This window comes from Periophthalmus magnuspinnatus, chromosome 15 (assembly GCF_009829125.3).
Source record: "Periophthalmus magnuspinnatus isolate fPerMag1 chromosome 15, fPerMag1.2.pri, whole genome shotgun sequence".
Lineage (NCBI taxonomy): Eukaryota > Metazoa > Chordata > Actinopteri > Gobiiformes > Gobiidae > Periophthalmus > Periophthalmus magnuspinnatus.
In genome coordinates this window covers 20,898,535-20,916,612 of record NC_047140.1, presented here as the reverse complement: position 1 = coordinate 20,916,612, position 18,078 = coordinate 20,898,535, and the positions used below count along the sequence as shown (strand labels likewise).

The window sequence follows — 18,078 nt, the reverse complement described above, 5'->3', positions numbered from 1 at the left end:
GAGCAGTTTCCAAAACAGACCAGTAATTGACGAATAGAACCTTGTAGAAACTTGTCAGCATTGCAACCAAGTGTCGTATACAAAGAAGTTACATTAACAACAACACATGAACTGTTACAAGAAAAACAAATGGTGTCAACTCTGAACTAACCATAAAATATCAGGTCATTATGGTACTTGTAAGACATAGTTTGCATAGGTCAACAAACATCTTTAAATCTAGCTTTACTCAATGCTTGGTTAAATTCTCAGTGCATCTTCCTATTAACTTGACAAACATACATGCATACCTTAAACCAGTATCTCCTTAGATGTTAATATTATGCTAATTTTCTTTTTTAAATCCTTACACTCTTAGAGCTGACTGTTACGTTGTCCCATGTTGTTGCAGCGTAACCCTGAGAGGAATTGACAACTATTATAGAAACCTACTACTACTACAGTACTGTATAGCTTGCATATACATTCTACTATACATCATTTGAACACTTTTACTCTCCAACTCGCTGCTTCAGTCTTTGGTGGAGATGGGAAGTCGCTCGGGGCTACTATCAGGCTCCCAGCATGCCCCCATAAACACAAACACAACATAATAACCAGTTTTATACATGGAGCAACTATTCCCTTAGGCCCTCCTTTTTCTACCACATAATCTTGATGGTAGAGAGGTTAAAGTGATTACTATGCGCCCTGAAAAGACCTCATATTGGGACCTAGTCACTTGTGTAATGAGCGTGTCAGAAACGATTGAGTAACCTAAGCTTTGGTGACGCTGCATTTCTCAACTGCTTGTATACATGAAGAATTAAGCTTTTATTTCACCTAGTCCAGGCCTTTTATGTGGTTGCATTCAGTGGGATATGGACCTCACTAAATCAATGACTAAACATAGATTAGACCTGGACTAAACAGGACCAAATCAACTGCACTAAAACCATGACCAACCTGGACAAATATAAACATAGCTCCCAAATTTTAAAGCAATTGTTACACATTTCAGGCAACAATAAAAAATTTACTTTTGGAGGGTTTAATATCTCTTTTAATATCTCTTTGAATACAGGCCCTATATATTTGTTTGCGGTAATGGTTTTAAATAATAATAATAATAATATACACAAGCTTTACATTGCAGTGTTCTTTCAGTTCCTCTACCTTGTACACAGTTGAAATGTGTATCCACATCTGCCCCAAGGTTGAGTGAGAGAGACTTGGCTGCAGATTTATTACGTTCCTTGTTCACATATGGGCCAAAGTGACTAGCTTAAGGACACATGGTCAGTAGCTCTTTATCATCTGAATCAGTGCCATTTAGCCCAATATTTTCATTAAGAAATTATAGCTTAAATTTGACAAAAGGGTTTAGATTTTTAGGGGGTACACAGAACGACCCTCATAGGATTCAGTTTGTTATCAGCTTGTGCTGTAATGTCAAGGGAATGTCTTTAGTAAGGGGTTTCTGGAGCCCACCACTTGGGAAGTCTAAATATTTAATGTAGATAATATTGTGCATGTGTGAAACTGAGCTCAAGGCAGTTTTGGCAGACTGAGATATCCCACTGTGGGGTAAACCAACAAACTACAGCATAGTGTTTGTGGCTGGAATTTCAAAACCTCTCCAGCAAAGCACAATGGTTAATCTAGATTTGTGCTTAAAGCCACAGTATGTAACTTTTTAGCCAAAAACAGAACCTTGTCTATAATCTTCCGCAGTATGACATAGAACTTGATATTAAGTTTCTTTTTCCTTAAAATCAGGCAGGTCACGTTTCACCTCCAGAGAGTTACAAACAAACAAAAACATCGATTCAAATGATCAAATTGAAGTAAGAAAGTTGAAAAATCTAATTTTCTTTAGTTGTAATTGTTACCATTCTCACTACAAGAAATATACTTCAGACATCTCCTTTTTAGAATAAAGTTCTGTTTTAGAAAATACACCCAAACCAAACCTGATATGAGGGGAATTAACTTGTCTATCGCTGACATTGTATTATTAATATATTATTAATGTTTTATTAATGTTTTATTAATGTATTATTACGACATTATTGTTATATATTGATGAATTAACCTGGTTAAATAAAGGCTAATAAATAATGGGTCAGGCTAGTAATTATGTTGTAATTGTGTTGTATTTGTAGTAGTAATTTGAATAGTTATTTTGTATAGTATGGTATTACATAGACATCTCCTACTTCATCTCTGTACACTTAATTTCTTTCTGTTTTGGAGTCTTGACACAAATATCACCTTCATGAGAAGTCCCACTGTGCTGCCAAACTGCCAATCCTATTTTAAGGAACTACTATTTGAGTTAGAATAGACTGCTATATTTGATTTCATTGTCCCACACATTTATATTTTTTTCTTACATTTTTTTGATTGTGTATCTATCCATGTATTCCCGTTGTTTTAGGTCAACTCAGTATAATTATTCCAGTCCCCTCCTGGCTCACATTCCCCCGCAGGCTGCCAGAGGCCAAGTGGGGTAGCAAGCACAATGAGATATTTCTTTTTTCCCCTCTCAGTATCCTGCATGTGTGAATGAGGTTTTTGGAGTTTTGTGATATTAAAACATAAATTATTTATTGAATATTAATACAGCAATTACTTTGAAAATTGAGTTGCCTCTAAGGTGTAATAAAAGGCTTTGTATTGCATCAGGTTCAGGAATTGTTTTGTCTGTTCCTAAAAGAGGTGGAAATTGTTTTGGTTTTTTGTTTGGGTTTTTTGGTGTTTTTTTTTGCATATTTGAAAGATTAAAAAAAAAGTGCTAACATTCTACCTTAAGTAAACAGCTAAACAAGCCTGCATTCATTCACTAACAGGGAATAAGGTGACAACCCAGAGTACATTCAGAAACCTAAATGCTTACATGTAACAACTGTAAAAGTGTTTTGCTTCATTTTATAGGTTGATATATTGTACAAAGTTGTTGATGATGTGCCCTGATTGTTCTGTTAACAGACAGAATTTGTGTATTTTGTGGTCTCCCTGAGGCACAATTGTAACTGAATGCTCTCCTTGTTTTTTGTATGCTGTGTACTGTACCTCATATGGTTTTCTAAACAAAGCAAAGTTACAATTATTTCCACATGTGATGCTCTGTAATAGGGTTGGTGCAATTTTTTTAAAAATTCCCCCCTTCCCCCCCGATATGCTGGTACTTTTAAAATCCAGACCAAGACCTACAAATGTATCTTAAGCTCACAAATTAACTTTTCACTTTTGTAAAAAAAATAACATAATTTATCTGGGGGAAAATATTACTCTTCTATTTAAATTTTTACTCTGATATTTCCCAATACTACCACTATTGCCCATCCTTGCGCTATAATATGTTGCATGTGCTGGTGTGTTAAAATTTCTTGTTTTTTTGTTTTTTTTCTTTTTCACAGAGTCATCCTTTTGTCCAATGGCAGCTTGTGGATCACTCAGGTCAAACCTAGAAACACAGGGATCTACAAATGTGTGGGTCGAGGGCTCACAGGGTCACAGGTCACACTGGAGGCATCGCTGCAAATTGCTGGTACGGACACACTTATTTATCCTAGTTTTGAATGATACAGGGGTGGAATTTATAACTACTTTAAATACTATTCATGACAAAGGCTGCTCACTTTGTCACATTACAATTACAATTCTTTAGTGCAATATACTGACAGAGCTATATTTGGATTTTCTCATTTAGTCAGTATTCGATGGGCCTTTTAAATGGAAAAAGGTGACTTAATAATAGTGTCAATCCACAAAGGTAAGTAAGATGGTTAGTCATAAAAGAATGAATGACAGAGACTTAATGAATTTGTAATGTAAAGTAAATTGTCCCGTCCTCCTTCTATTCCAAGTACCATAGTTGTAGCTTTTCTCTTTTGCTGGTGAATCCTGTACCCTACACACCTATGATTGTGTAAGGCGATACTGTGATGCCATTACATATTTACCCATCATCCTCTGCTCTCCTCACGTCTTTCACTTAGAACCAGATCTGCTCCGGGATAATTGCATTCTCCTATTGACATCCGGCCAGCTGTGCCCACTACACAGCTCCACTATAGCGCAGCATGGATGCATTTTCCTGCCACTCCTTATCAATATTTCCTCGTGAAGTCCAGCTGTTTGCCAGAGCACATCTTGTTTACCTCGTCATGTTTCCTGTCGAGGAAAACAATAACTGGTAGGAGGTGAAAACACAGGGAGAGCCCCTATAAGCCACACTATAGGGACGGCAAGTAGGCAGGGAGTCAAACATTTATTGTAAAGATGGAATTTCAAAAAGATTATATGGTAAAATTGCAAATCAAAACTTTCTCATTAAATATATAAACAGGAATTAGTCAAGTTACCCCCGGAGGTTCTCAAACTTCTCACAACAAGAATAGCCTAAGGAAGTGGATGGATTTCAAAGTGGCACCAGAGCTAAGCCAGGTTTAGAACAGGATGTAACAAGGTCTAAACTGGAGCTAAACCAGGACTAACCCAAAATGTAAATAAAATGTACTCCACATTAAACACTGGAGGCTGTCAGTCACTGTGGATCTTCTGTGGTTAATGATGACATATTAGATAAAGCAACAGATATATTTAACCTACCTCCCACATTGTTGAATGAAACTATTTTTGGAACATACAGTTTTGGTTGTTGTGTGGCTTAATTATGCCCACTGACATAAATATGAATGATGATGAGAATGCTTTAACTTTAGTAACTACTTGCTTAATACCCTAACTCTCAAGTAAGTTGTACGGAGCCTGAGTCATTCTTTAAAAATAGCGCAGCCATTTTAAGTGTTACCAGCTAAAGTAGTATAATAGTATTTTGAATATTCCTTGTACATCCAGGAGGCTTGGCTCTTCACAGTATAAAAATGCCACATCTTTCACTGCACTGATTCATTTTCCTTTATCCTCACAAATGACGACCACCACTTGAGTTAAAATGGTCTGTACCAAAGCATCTTCTCATTTTACTAATCAGCCTTGCATTCTCAACCACAAGTGCACCCAGGTCAAATATTTCCAATAGGATTATCTCTGCAATTTCTATGTTAGTCTTAAACTCTCTATTCATGACAAACTGCCTCCTTCTTCCTCCCAGTGAAGCCTGGGATTATCAAGTGTATCTACAGTTTTAACCCAGTGAACCGTAGCTCTTTTTAAATACCTTAATTCACTTAATCTGATGCTAATCCCTCTTGGCATTATAGGGGATTGACTAGACTAGAGTTTTTGGGGACAAATTTAACCATTTATTGCTACATAGTTTAAACATATTTATTAGATTAACAATTTGAAGTCTGCTGTTATTTGTCATGTTAAATATAGGTGTGTGTTCAAGATTAACTCATTGAAGAATTATACACATTTACAGTTATTAATTCAAAGTATTTAAAGGTACAGTAGGTTACATTCCAGTGGCTATAGGAGCTGCCATGTTTGATCCACCTCACACGCGCTGCAGTTAATGCCCACTCTAGATGAATAACCTCTATATATTTAACCTGAGTGTTACCCCAGGCTGCTGGAACTAATCTGGTATTTAGTGTGTGTGTGGGTGTGTGTGTGTTGGGGTGTGTATATATATATATATATATATATATATATATATATATATGTATGTATATATATATATATATATATATATATATATATATATATATATATATATATATATATATGTGTGTGTATATATATATATATATATGTATATGTGTGTATATATATATATATGTATATGTGTGTATATATATATATGTATATGTGTGTATATATATATATGTATATGTGTGTATATATATATATATGTATATGTGTGTATATATATATATGTATATGTGTATATATATATATGTATATGTGTATATATATATATGTATATGTGTATATATATATATGTATATGTGTATATATATATGTATATGTGTATATATATGTGTATATATATATGTGTGTGTGTATATATATATGTGTGGGGGTGTGTGTGTGTATATATATATATATATATATATATATATATATATATATATATATATATATATGTATATATATATGTATATATATATGTGTGTGTGTGTGTGTGTGTGTGTGTATATATGCCTCCATGCCTTAACAACTTATCTTGCCTAAGAAATGTCTACATGGTTTATTGTAAGTAAAGGTTCAAATGCTAACAATAGTCCAACTGTAGTCCTGTGTATTATAAAAACTTGACTTCAAATTAATAGCACTTTGATTTAGCATATTTTATTATATCAGATGTCATTCTTTATCATTATAGCATGACTACAGTAGAAAATGTGGGTGAAGTGTCTTGCTCAGAGAGAGATCTGAACCGTCAACCCTTTTTGGTGAATAATTAACATACTGTGTAATTGCTCAGGCTCTATTGAAACTACAAAAAACACAGCTAAACCCAGGGATTTTAGAGGAATAATCCAGATATGGATGCCAGGTATTTAATATTTAATAGATTAGACACCCTATGTACTTTAACCTGATCAGAAATGCCATAGCAAATTTAAATCTCATTTATATGGACCAGAAAATTGGTAAAACGGATAATAGCTCAAAGGTATTCTGTTCAATAATGATTTTATTAAGGGTTACCCATGTAGCCACGTCGAGTATAATATTAGCCAATGTAAATTCCTTATATCTTTACATTGTAGTATATCAGATTAATCATTGCAGTATTTGAGAGTTCACTGGAGTTCAAGTCTATGAAGATTAAGTTGTCTCACAAAGCAATGTTATATTTGCAGAATCACAGCTGGCCTGGACAAATGTCGACCAAATATTCACACGTGCATGCCCCTCGCCGAGGATTAACATGGAGGCCTGCCCAGTCTGTTCAAACCACATAGCTAACCATTTTGCATTGGGTGAAATGTGTTTGTTGTAGTGTAGAAACTTCTAATTTTTCTTGTTCCCAACACGAGAAAGTACTTTTTAAGTTCTTTACCTTTGTTTATTGACTCATACAAAGATTATTATGATTTTTTTTTTTGCCTATGTTGCACCTATGTTGTACCTTGACACAGCTGGCCTTTTCACTATGGTCTCCTCTGTCTGCGTCCTTTTACAAATCTCATTACTTTCTTCAAACAAAATCAGAAATATCACAAACAGAACGGTAAATCTGAGTTATACATGCTTTGTTTTTCTCATGAAAATGGAAAATCAGTCACACTTCAGTTGCTTTGAAGATGGTTTGATGATTATCTCGGTGAATAAAATCAATTTCTTTCTGTGTAAGTTTCCGCTTTATGCTTGTAGACCTGAACACAAGAATTTAGATCATTTCCCAAGCAGCTCATAACAATAACTGGAGGATCACTTGCTTCTTGTAAAAAATTATATCGTTTCGCAGTATGGTTTTAAATGTATCTGTCCTCCATTCAGTTCATTGCCAAAATAATAATACTTTATACTTGGTGGAGTCATCTGCTTGTCTCCATGGAGATTGGCAAGTTTTATCCTATTTTGTGGAACATTCCAGGCAACACAACAAAATCTCTGTGGATAAAAAGGTTTTGGACTTCTTCCTAATCATTGGTCATATACTGCATTTCATAATCTGTGATGGTTGCTGGGTATTCTTGCAATGTTTGAAATGTTTGAATTGACAATGCATTGTTAAATATTAAAATGTGTGTACAAAACTCCTCCAACTGTATTTGGCCTTCAATGCTCTTAACATGAAGGTCCCATTCATACATAACTCCACTATTGCAATAACATAAAAGTTTTCATTGTCAGTGGCAGGATTTAACCACCAACACATGGGCCACATTATTTTTACTACAATATCCAGTATATTTTACAGGGTAATTCTAGTCCTAGAGAAGACCCTAGTAGTACAGGTTTTAACTTCTCACCCGCATGCTCTGTTAACTTTGTGAAGCTATTCTGTTCAAAAACACTAAAATGCTGCTTTCTTTGCCTCTCACAGAGATTGAGGACATGGTTCCACGGACATCCCAGGTCTTCACAGCAGACACACTTCAGAGGGTGCCCTGTCGCGCTCCTCGGGGCAGACCTGAGCCGGAGGTGTGGTGGGAGAGGGGGGGTGAGCGGGTGCCCACCGAGGGCAGGGTGTACCAGGACGGTCTGGACCTGGTCTTTAGCCCCACTGAGGCCGGAGACTCCGGGGTCTACACCTGTGTGGCTGAGAATAAAGCAGGACGACGGACACAAGAGGTTACCTTCACTGTGGCCAGTAAGTGACACTGTCTGGTTGGGTTTTAGCTATAAATGAAATATAAGCACCTTTGCAATATTTTACAAAGTAATTGTTATAGATTTACATCAATATGCATTGACCCTAATTAAACAATAAAAAAAAAAAAAAATCACCAGCAAAATAATAAGCAATTAATTAATAAGCAATGCTTGAGTCTAATAAAAAATATATATATATTTAATCTCTGTCAATATATTGGTTCCAATAGCAATTGCTGTGCTAGCCTCCATCTCAACCTTATGTTATCTCTACAATAAAAGTTACAGTTTCTGGTAAAAAAAACGCTGATTAGATTTAACTTGGTATGTAACTATTATTTTCTTTATTTAGAACATTTTCTCCAATCATTCATTCTTTTTCAGTAATGTTTATATATATAAATACTATATATATATATATATATATATATATATATATATATATATATATATATATAACCAAATTATCTGATTATTTAATTTACTTACTTTTAGCTAAATGTATTTTAAATGAACTATATTCTGCTTCTGTCTATGCCTGCCCCTGTAGCTGCCCCGGTGTGGGTGAGACGGCCTCAGGACAGTCAGTTTGAGGAAGGTAAACCCGGATACCTGCACTGTCACGCTCAGGCCACTCCAGAGCCAGAGGTCGTGTGGCTCCGAAACAACCTGTTCATCTCTCAGGAGGTCAGATATACTCACACGTGTTTGGACTTAAATGTGACTGACTCAACTGTGAAAAGTACCGCATATTTCCATCATATTTTAAAGCTCATTCCAGTTTTTTTTTTGTCTGTCATTTCTAAGAATTGCACTTTTAGCTAAGTTGGATAATTTTTTATTTCCTTTAGTAGAGAGATATCTGGCATCATACAAATTCTTAATCTTTTGAAATGTGTCTGCCACAATGTCAAAAATTATGATGAAGCTCTAGGAAATGTACTATCAACTAGCAGCCTTTTTACATTTTAAACTTGATGGAAATTTCAGATGGTATAATGGAAATTGCATTGTAGGAGTATTTTTGTATAGGATCTTAGGAAGAATAGCTGTCAATGTGGCAACGGCTAATGGGGATTCAAATAGATGAATGTTAACCATGTTGCAATGTTGCTTCCTCCTCTCGCTTTCCATGGAAATGTAGTCATAGATTAACCCTGCATAACAACATGGATTCTCAAGATATTTGTGAGTTCACCATTTCATGAGAATCCATCTTGAAGGACTCTTGCTGTAAGGTTAATTAGGCAGGCGGACCAATGACAGCAGCAGTGAGATTTGTGCAGAAGCCAAAGGCAAGGCGCCCAAGCGAACCAAAACAAACACAGCGTCACCGACACAAGTACTTCAGCCTATTTTAGCGAATATACAGACTATTATGTTTGTGAAAACGTGTAGACTGCAATTAAATGGCCCATCTTTTTTAAGTCAGTAGTTTACATGTTTATCTTTTGTTTTGTTGTTTTTTTCCAGGACACTCGTTTCAAATTGTTTCCCAATGGCACCCTGAGGATCAACAGTGTGGAGGTGTACGATGGGCAGATGTACGGTTGTGAGGCAAAGACTGTGGGCGGGAGGCTGTCTGGACAGGCACGAGTCACTGTACTGGGTAAGACTGAGTTTGTTTTTCTCAAAGGCATCAGATAACATGAAGTCTAAAATAACTAAAGGATTAACCCAGGCATTTGAAAGAACAAAAAAAATCATCCTTGGTTTTGGTTTTTAAGTGGACGACCGATTTATTTATTATTGACTCCAGGACTGAACCAGGACTGAACCAGGACTGAACCAGGACTGAACCAGGACTGAACCAGGACTGAACCAGGACTGAACCAGGACTGAACCAGGACTGAACCAGGACTGAACCAGGACTGAACCAGGACTGAACCAGGACTGATATTTTTAAATTTAGGACTATAGGACTTGGTCTAAACAAGAGGTATACCAGGAGTCAGTTTATTATTAATCTGAGCACCACTCAGTATTCACGTTTCACACTTAAACTATGTAAAGGTTTGAACTGCAACTCCCCATCAATAGTGTTATTGTATTTATGTATTAAATATTGACAGTGCATATTACCAAACACAGTGTTCGTGTCAATACCTGTACCGCCATTTGAGAAGCACTGTGCTAGATATATTTACTTGAAATCACTAAAAAAGATTGTACATTTCTTACACCAAACAATCCCATAGTGAGTGCAAAGTGCATATTAGCTTTTCAGTGGGGAGTTATCGCAGAGATGAGAGATGCACATGCGGCCATGCCTGTGGGCTTGTGTGGGCGTGTGTCTGCTCTTTCTAAAATAGGACCTAGGAATCATCCAGGACACCCACAGAGGCGCAAATTTGATTTATGTACAGCAGCTTTGTAGAAATCTCAACACCTGAATATGTTATCTATACAATGAACGCTTATCTGAAGAAAGATTTCTGACATGCCAAACTTGTGTCTGGAACACTTTTGTTTATGTGATCATAAACCCTGATAGAGAGCTGTGTTTTATTTGTCTCAACTTGATTTGCAGTGTTTAGTATAGACTTTGGTTGTGTTATTAAATGAACATTAAAATGGATCATTGTATAAAAAAGAGGAGCCTTTTGGACAAGGAACCTTTTGCAGTTCCTGTGACATTTTAGTGCAAAAATGCCTTATCGGGTCTAAAACAGGATGAAAAGGCTTTTATTTAAAAAAAAAACAAAAAGGACAAACAAAGGTAGCATTTGGACTAAACCAAGACTAAACACAGGCTCTAATGGGACTAAAGTAACACTAACGGTTCCAAATTAGAAACAAGTCAAGTCAAGATTATGGGCTTGAACTTGGGCTGTGAATAAACATATTTTTTCCATTTACTTTTACTACTTACATTTTTATATTTTTAATTGAACTTTATTTATGCTGTACTTTGGAAACTATGTATTACATGTGCTACATAAAAAAGTGGATTTGAAGAACTAATTCACTGTTTGAGCCTGGCCCTTGTGTGTAATGTGTTGTATTTGTGTTTCAGAGAAGTTGAAGTTTACCCCAACCCCTCAGCCTGTTCAGTGTCTGGAGCTGGACAAAGAGATGAGCATCACGTGTTCAGCCACAGGGAGAGAAAATCCCACCATCCGCTGGACCAAAGCAGGTCTGTGCACAACTACTGCACTCTCTATTGAGTTAGAATAGGATGAAGTACATTGAGTTATTTCAGTTGAATTTACTGTTCTGACTGCTTTTACTTTGATCCAGTTTTTGAGATTTCAGAGGTAACACAATTTGCTTTCAACTGTTAGATTGTGACATTTGACTCGTAGTTCTCTAGTAATATATCTCATGTATTGTAGGAATTTATACATGACTGTAAATAAAACTATAACAGCATATCTTTGTACTACATCCATCCATCCATCCATTTTCTTCCGCTTATCCGGGGCCGGGTCGCGGGGGCAGCAGTCTAAGCAGGGACTCCCAGACTTCCCTCACCCCGGACACGACCTCCAGCTCCTCCGGTGGGACCCCAAGGCGTTCCCAGGCCAGCCGAGAGACATAGTCCCTCCAGCGTGTCCTGGGTCTTCCCCGGGGCCTCCTCCCGGTGGGACATGCCCAGAACACCTCCCTAGGGAGGCGTCCAGGAGGCATCCTGAGCAGATGCCCAAGCCACCTCAGCTGGTTCCTCTCAACGTGTAGGAGCAGCGGCTCTACTCCGAGCTCCTCCCGTGTGACCGAGCTCCTCACCCTATCCCTAAGGGTGCGCCCGGCCACTCTGCGGAGGAAGCCCATTTCAGCCGCTTGTATCCGCGATCTTGTCCTTTCGGTCATTACCCAAAGCTCATGACCATAGGTGAGGGTAGGAACGTAGATTGACCGGTAAATCGAGAGCTTCGCCTTCCGGCTCAGCTCCTTCTTTACCACAACGGACCGATACAGCGACCGCATCACTGCAGACGCTGCACCGATCCGCCTGTCAATCTCACGCTCCATCCTTCCCTCACTCGTGAACAAGACCCCGAGATACTTGAACTCCTCCACTTGGGGCAGAGACTCACCACCCACCCGGAGGGAGCAAACCACCTTTTTCCGGTCGAGAACCATGGCCTCGGATTTGGAGGAGCTGATTCTCATCCCAGCCGCTTCACACTCGGCTGCAAACCGCCCCAGTGCCTGCTGCAGGTCCTGGCTCGAAGAAGCCATCAGGACAACATCATCTGCAAACAGCAGAGATGAAATCCTGTGGTTCCCAAACCAGGCCCCCTCCGGCCCCTGGCTGCGCCTAGAAATTCTGTCCATAAATATAATGAACAGAACCGGTGACAAAGGGCAGCCCTGGCGGAGTCCAACATGCACTGGGAACAGGTCTGACTTACTGCCGGCAATGCGAACACAGCTCCTGCTCCGGTCATACAGGGACCGGACAGCCCTTAGCAAAGAGCCCCGGACCCCATACTCCCAGAGCACCCCCCAAAGGACACCACGAGGGACACGGTCGAATGCCTTCTCCAGATCCACAAAACACATGTGGACTGGTTGGGCATACTCCCATGAGCCCTCGAGGACCCGATGGAGAGTATAGAGCTGGTCCAGTGTTCCACGACCAGGACGAAAACCACACTGCTCTTCCTGAATCCGAGGTTCGACTATCGGTCGGATTCTCCTCTCCAGCACCCTGGAATAGACCTTACCGGGAAGGCTGAGGAGTGTGATTCCCCTGTAATTGGAACACACCCTCCGGTCCCCCTTTTTATACAGAGGGACCACCACCCCGGTCTGCCATTCCACAGGTACTGTCCCCGACCGCCACGCGATGTTGCAGAGACGTGTCAGCCAAGACAGTCCCACAACATCCAGAGACTTGAGGTACTCAGGACGGATCTCATCCACCCCCGGAACCTTGCCACCGAGGAGCTTGCCAACCACCTCAGTGACTTCAGCCAGGGTGATGGACGAGTCCGCCTCTGGGTCCCCAGTTTCTGCTTCCTCCTCGGAAGACGTGACAGTGGGATTGAGGAGATCCTCAAAGTATTCCTTCCACCGCCCGACAACATCCCCAGTCGAGGTCAGCAGCTCTCCACCCGCACTGTAAACAGTGTTGGTGAAGCACTGCTTTCCCCTCCTGAGGCGTCGGACGGTTTGCCAGAATCTCTTTGAGGCCGTCCGATAGTCCTCCTCCATGGCCTCCCCGAACTCCTCCCAACCCCGAGTTTTTGCCTCTGTGACTGCCCGAGCCGCGGCACGCTTGGCCTGCCGGTACTCATCAGCTGCCTCAGGAGTCCCACGAGCCAACAAGGCTCGATAGGACTCCTTCTTCAGCTTGACGGCATCCCTTACTTCCGGTGTCCACCACCGGGTTCGGGGATTGCCGCCGCGACAAGCACCACAGACCTTACGACCACAGCTACGAGCAGCCGCATCAACAATAGAGGTGGAGAACATGGCCCACTCGGAGTCCATGTCTCCAACCTCCCCCGGGATCAGGGAGAAGCTCTCCCGGAGGCGGGAGTTGAAGACCCCCCTGACAGAGGGCTCCGCCAGACGTTCCCAGCAGACCCTCACAATACGCTTGGGCCTGCCAGGTCTGTCCGGCTTCCTTCTCCGCCAGCGGATCCAACTCACCACCAGGTGGTGATCAGTTGACAGCTCAGCCCCTCTCTTCACCCGAGTGTCCAAGACACGCGGTCGGAGGTCAGATGACACGACAACAAAGTCGATCATCGACCTCCGACCTAGAGTGTCCTGGTGCCATGTGCACCGATGGACACCCTTGTGCTCGAACATGGTGTTTGTTATGGACAAGCTGTGACTAGCACAGAAGTCCAATAACAAAACACCGCTCGGGTTCAGATCGGGGAGGCCGTTCCTCCCAATCACGCCCCTCCAAGTGTCACTGTCGTTACCCACATGGGCGTTGAAGTCCCCCAGGAGAACAACGGAGTCCCCGGTTGGTGCACTGTCTAGTACCCCTCCCAGGGACTCCAAGAAGGCCGGGTACTCTGCACTGCTGTTTGGCCCGTAGGCCGACACAACAGTGAGAGACCTGTCCCCGACCCGAAGGCGCAGGGACGCGACCCTCTCGTTCACCGGAGTGAACCCCAACACGCAGCGGCTGAGCTGTGGGGCAATGAGCAAGCCCACACCAGCTCGCCGCCGCTCCCCGCGGGCAACGCCAGAGAAATGGAGAGTCCAACCCCTCTCAAGAAGATGGGTTCCAGAGCCCAAGCTGTGCGTGGAGGTGAGGCCGACTATATCTAGCCGGTAACGCTCAACCTCCCGCACAAGCTCAGGCTCCTTCCCCCCCAGCGAGGTGACATTCCATGTCCCCAGAGCTAGTCTCCATGTCCGGAGATCCGGTCGTCGAGGTCCCCGCCTTCGACTGCCGCCCGGATCTCTCCGCACCCGCCCCTCATGGCTCCTCCCGCAGGTGGTGGGTCCACGGGAGGACGGCCCCACGTCGTTTCTTCGGGCTGGGCCCGACCGGGCCCCGTGGGGAAAGGCCCGGCCACCAGGCGCTCGCTGCCGAGCACCCACCCCAGGCCTGGCTCCAGGGTGGGGCCCCGGTAACGCCAGTCCGGGCGACGTAAACTGCCTTGTTGTATTTTTCTTCATGAAGGGCTTCTGAACCGCTCTTAGTCAGACCCGTCTCCGAGGACCTGTTTGCCATGGGTGACCCTACCAGGGGCATGAAGCCCCCGACAACATAGCTCCCAGGATCATTCGGGTGCTCAAACCCCTCCACCACGTTAAGGTGGCGGTTCGGGGAGGGGTTGTACTACATTAACTCTTTAAATCAGCTAGTTGTTTTATTATCAACTTCAGCTGTTGTGCCCAGTTCTTGAATAGCACCTGTTACTTACATGCTCTTAACTCTAGAAGAGCCTGTGTCTTTTGGAGCAAAATTTTAAAATAAATATTTTCAAATACTTGTGTTCAGTATATTGTGTGTTTAAAATGTAACATGGAAAAGAAGTACTGCATTTAATATTTGTGACACAATTCTCCTTCGTATAGATTTGGTTTGAATTCCTATGGTCAATAACCGCACACAAAAAAGTACAAGAACATTATCATACTTTTACAAAGATGAGCTTGTTGAAACTTGTTCTGTCCAAAGAAGAAATTACTTAAATCAGATAAAGTGGAGTTGGAGGTTTCAGGTGGCACCCCTCTGTCCTGTTCCTAATGATGACAAATTCTGTTTTTGTAAAAGGTGGTGCGGAAATATGCTCTGGGTGTGGGGAAGATTTATCATTTGTCTTAAACATCAACACTGTACCTTGACCTTTACTACTAGCCTGTTATCTTTTTTTAAACCTTTGTGCATATTGTAACATCATGATATTAAAAAAAATGCATAAAGCCGAAACTATATACCCTTTTCAGTAATGTCAATTTCCACGGACAATGGCTCACCTAACTACAACCCCAATTCCAATGAAGTTGGGACGCTGTGTAAAACCTCAAAATAAAATACAGAATACAATGATTTGCAAATCCTTTTCAACATATATACTGAACTGAATAACCTACAAAGACATGATATTTAATTATCAACCTGGTAAATTTTATTGTTTTTATGCAAATATTCACTCATTTTCAATTAGATATCTGCAACACGTTCCAATAAAGCTGGGACAGGGGCATATTTATCACTGGGTTACATCACCTTTCCTATTAACAATAAGCATTTGGGAACTGAGGACACTAATTGTTGAAGCTCTGCAGGAGGAATCCATTTCTATTCTTGTTGAATGTACAACTTCAGTTGCTCAGCATTCCAGGGTCTCATATTTTGCGCTTCATAATGTGCCACACATTTTTAATGGGAGACAGGTCTGGACTGCAGGTAGGCCAGTCTAATTCCCACACTCTTACTACGAAGCCACGCTGTTGTAAGACGTACAGAATGTGGCTTGGCATTGTCTTGCTGAAATAAGCAGGGACGTCCCTGAAAAAGACATTGCTTGGATGACAGCATATGCTGCTCCAAAGCCTGTGTGTACCTTTCAGTATTAATGGCGCCTTCACAGATGTGCAAGTTACCCATGCCATGGGCACTAACACACCCCTATACTGTCACAAATGCTGGCTTTTGAACTTTGTGCTGATAACAATCCAGATGATCCTTTTCCTCTTTGGCCCGCAGGACACGACGTCCATGATTTCCAAAAACAATCTGAAATGTGGACTTGTCAGACCACAGCACACTTTTCCACTTTGCGTCAGCCCATCTCAGCTGAGGTCAGGCCCAGAAAAGCCGGCGGCATTTCTTGGTGTTGTTGATATATGGCTTTCGCTTTGCATGGTACAGTTTTAACTTGCACTTGGAGAGGTAGTGATGAACTGTGTTAACTGACAATGGTTTCCTGAAGTGTTCCTGAGCCCATGTGGTAATATCCTTTACACATTCATGTCTGTTTTTAATACAGTAGCGCCTGAGAGATCGAAGGTCACAGGCATTCAATGTTGGTTTTCGGCCTTGTCGCTTACGTGCAGAGATTTCTCCAGATTCTCTGAATCTTTTGATGATATTATGGACCGTAGATGATAAAATCCCTAAATTCCTTGCATTTGTACGTTTAGAAACGTTGTTCTTAGTCTGTTGGACTATTTGCTCACACAGTTGTTCCACAGTGAACCTCACCTCATCCTTGCTTATGAATGACTGAGCCCTTTGGGGATGCTCCTTTTATACCCAATCATGACACTCACCTGTTTCCAATTAACCTGTTCCCCAGTGGACTGTTCCAAACAGGTGCATAAGTATTCCTCAACTTTCCCATTCTTTTGTTGCCCCTGTCACAGCTTTATTGGAACGTGTTGTAGGCATCAAATTTAAAATGAGGTAATATTTGCATAAAAACAATAAAGTTTATCAGTTTGAACATTAAATATCATGTCTTTGTAGTTTATTCAATTCAATATAACTTGAAAAGGATTTGCAAATCATTGTATTCTGTATTTTTACATTGTCATTGGAATTGGGGCTGTACCCGAATATACTGAATTTTTCCAAATGTATCTGAAATTAACTCTATCCTTTCTTAGAATAATGCAGAACCTAATGTAAAAGAGAAAACAAGTATAAGCCAGTGAAGGATAAACTCTTCTTGACAGTCATTTTTGATAACATGAAACATTACAAGCCCCTTGAAATTGCACTGTTCAACTAAGACCTAAACAATCACTCAACCAGATAAATCCCATAAACAGATTTTTTAAATAATAGTCATATGTATATACATGTTTGTTTATTTAAATTTAATTATTTTTATTTATTTATTTATTTATGTTTTATTATTATTTTTAACAAGGCTTTGCTGGTGTAAAGTTTTAGCTATTAGCTAAGACTATGGTGTCACTAGTGATTCATATTTGATTTATTTTATTGAAAATGGTTACTTTTATGTTTATGATAACACGACAAGCATAAAGTATAATTTCTTTTAGCATTTTTTTCCTCTGCTAGTTTTTAGAATATGGGAGGCCACCATAGTCTCTTATCAATGGGAAACACTGGTATAAACTATTTAGTACATCTATTTGTCTACTCGGCTGTTATAGCGATTGTTGATTTTGAAATTATGATAATGTTGTAGATGGAGGAGAGCTGCCCCCTCACGTGGAACAGAAAAACGGGCAGCTTCATTTCATCAAAGTGAGCCGAAGCGACGCCGGAAACTACACCTGCATCGCCTCAAACCGCCTGCAGGGGGAGATACGAGCTCTTGTGTCCCTCACTGTGGCAGGTAAGACCCAGGCATTGCCTTTACAAAAATTTCCTTAAAGGTATTTGTCAAGTATTTTCAAATTATGCAAAATGTTTTTTTCCAGACCTTTACTTGATAAAGAAAAAAATGCCTAAAATTCCAA

The 18,078-nt window shown here is 40.6% G+C and overlaps 1 protein-coding gene across 1 annotated transcript in view; it reads left to right on the top strand.

Moving 5' to 3' along the window:
- Positions 1–18,078, top strand: part of ptk7b (protein tyrosine kinase 7b) — a 114,693-nt gene that overhangs the window by 87,395 nt on the left and 9,220 nt on the right. Inside the window, exons 7-12 of the mRNA XM_055227314.1 lie at positions 3,402–3,532; positions 7,955–8,221; positions 8,774–8,910; positions 9,697–9,832; positions 11,240–11,359; positions 17,805–17,954. Of these exons, the coding sequence (XP_055083289.1) occupies positions 3,402–3,532; positions 7,955–8,221; positions 8,774–8,910; positions 9,697–9,832; positions 11,240–11,359; positions 17,805–17,954 (941 nt within the window). The remainder of the gene's footprint in view (positions 1–3,401; positions 3,533–7,954; positions 8,222–8,773; positions 8,911–9,696; positions 9,833–11,239; positions 11,360–17,804; positions 17,955–18,078) is intronic.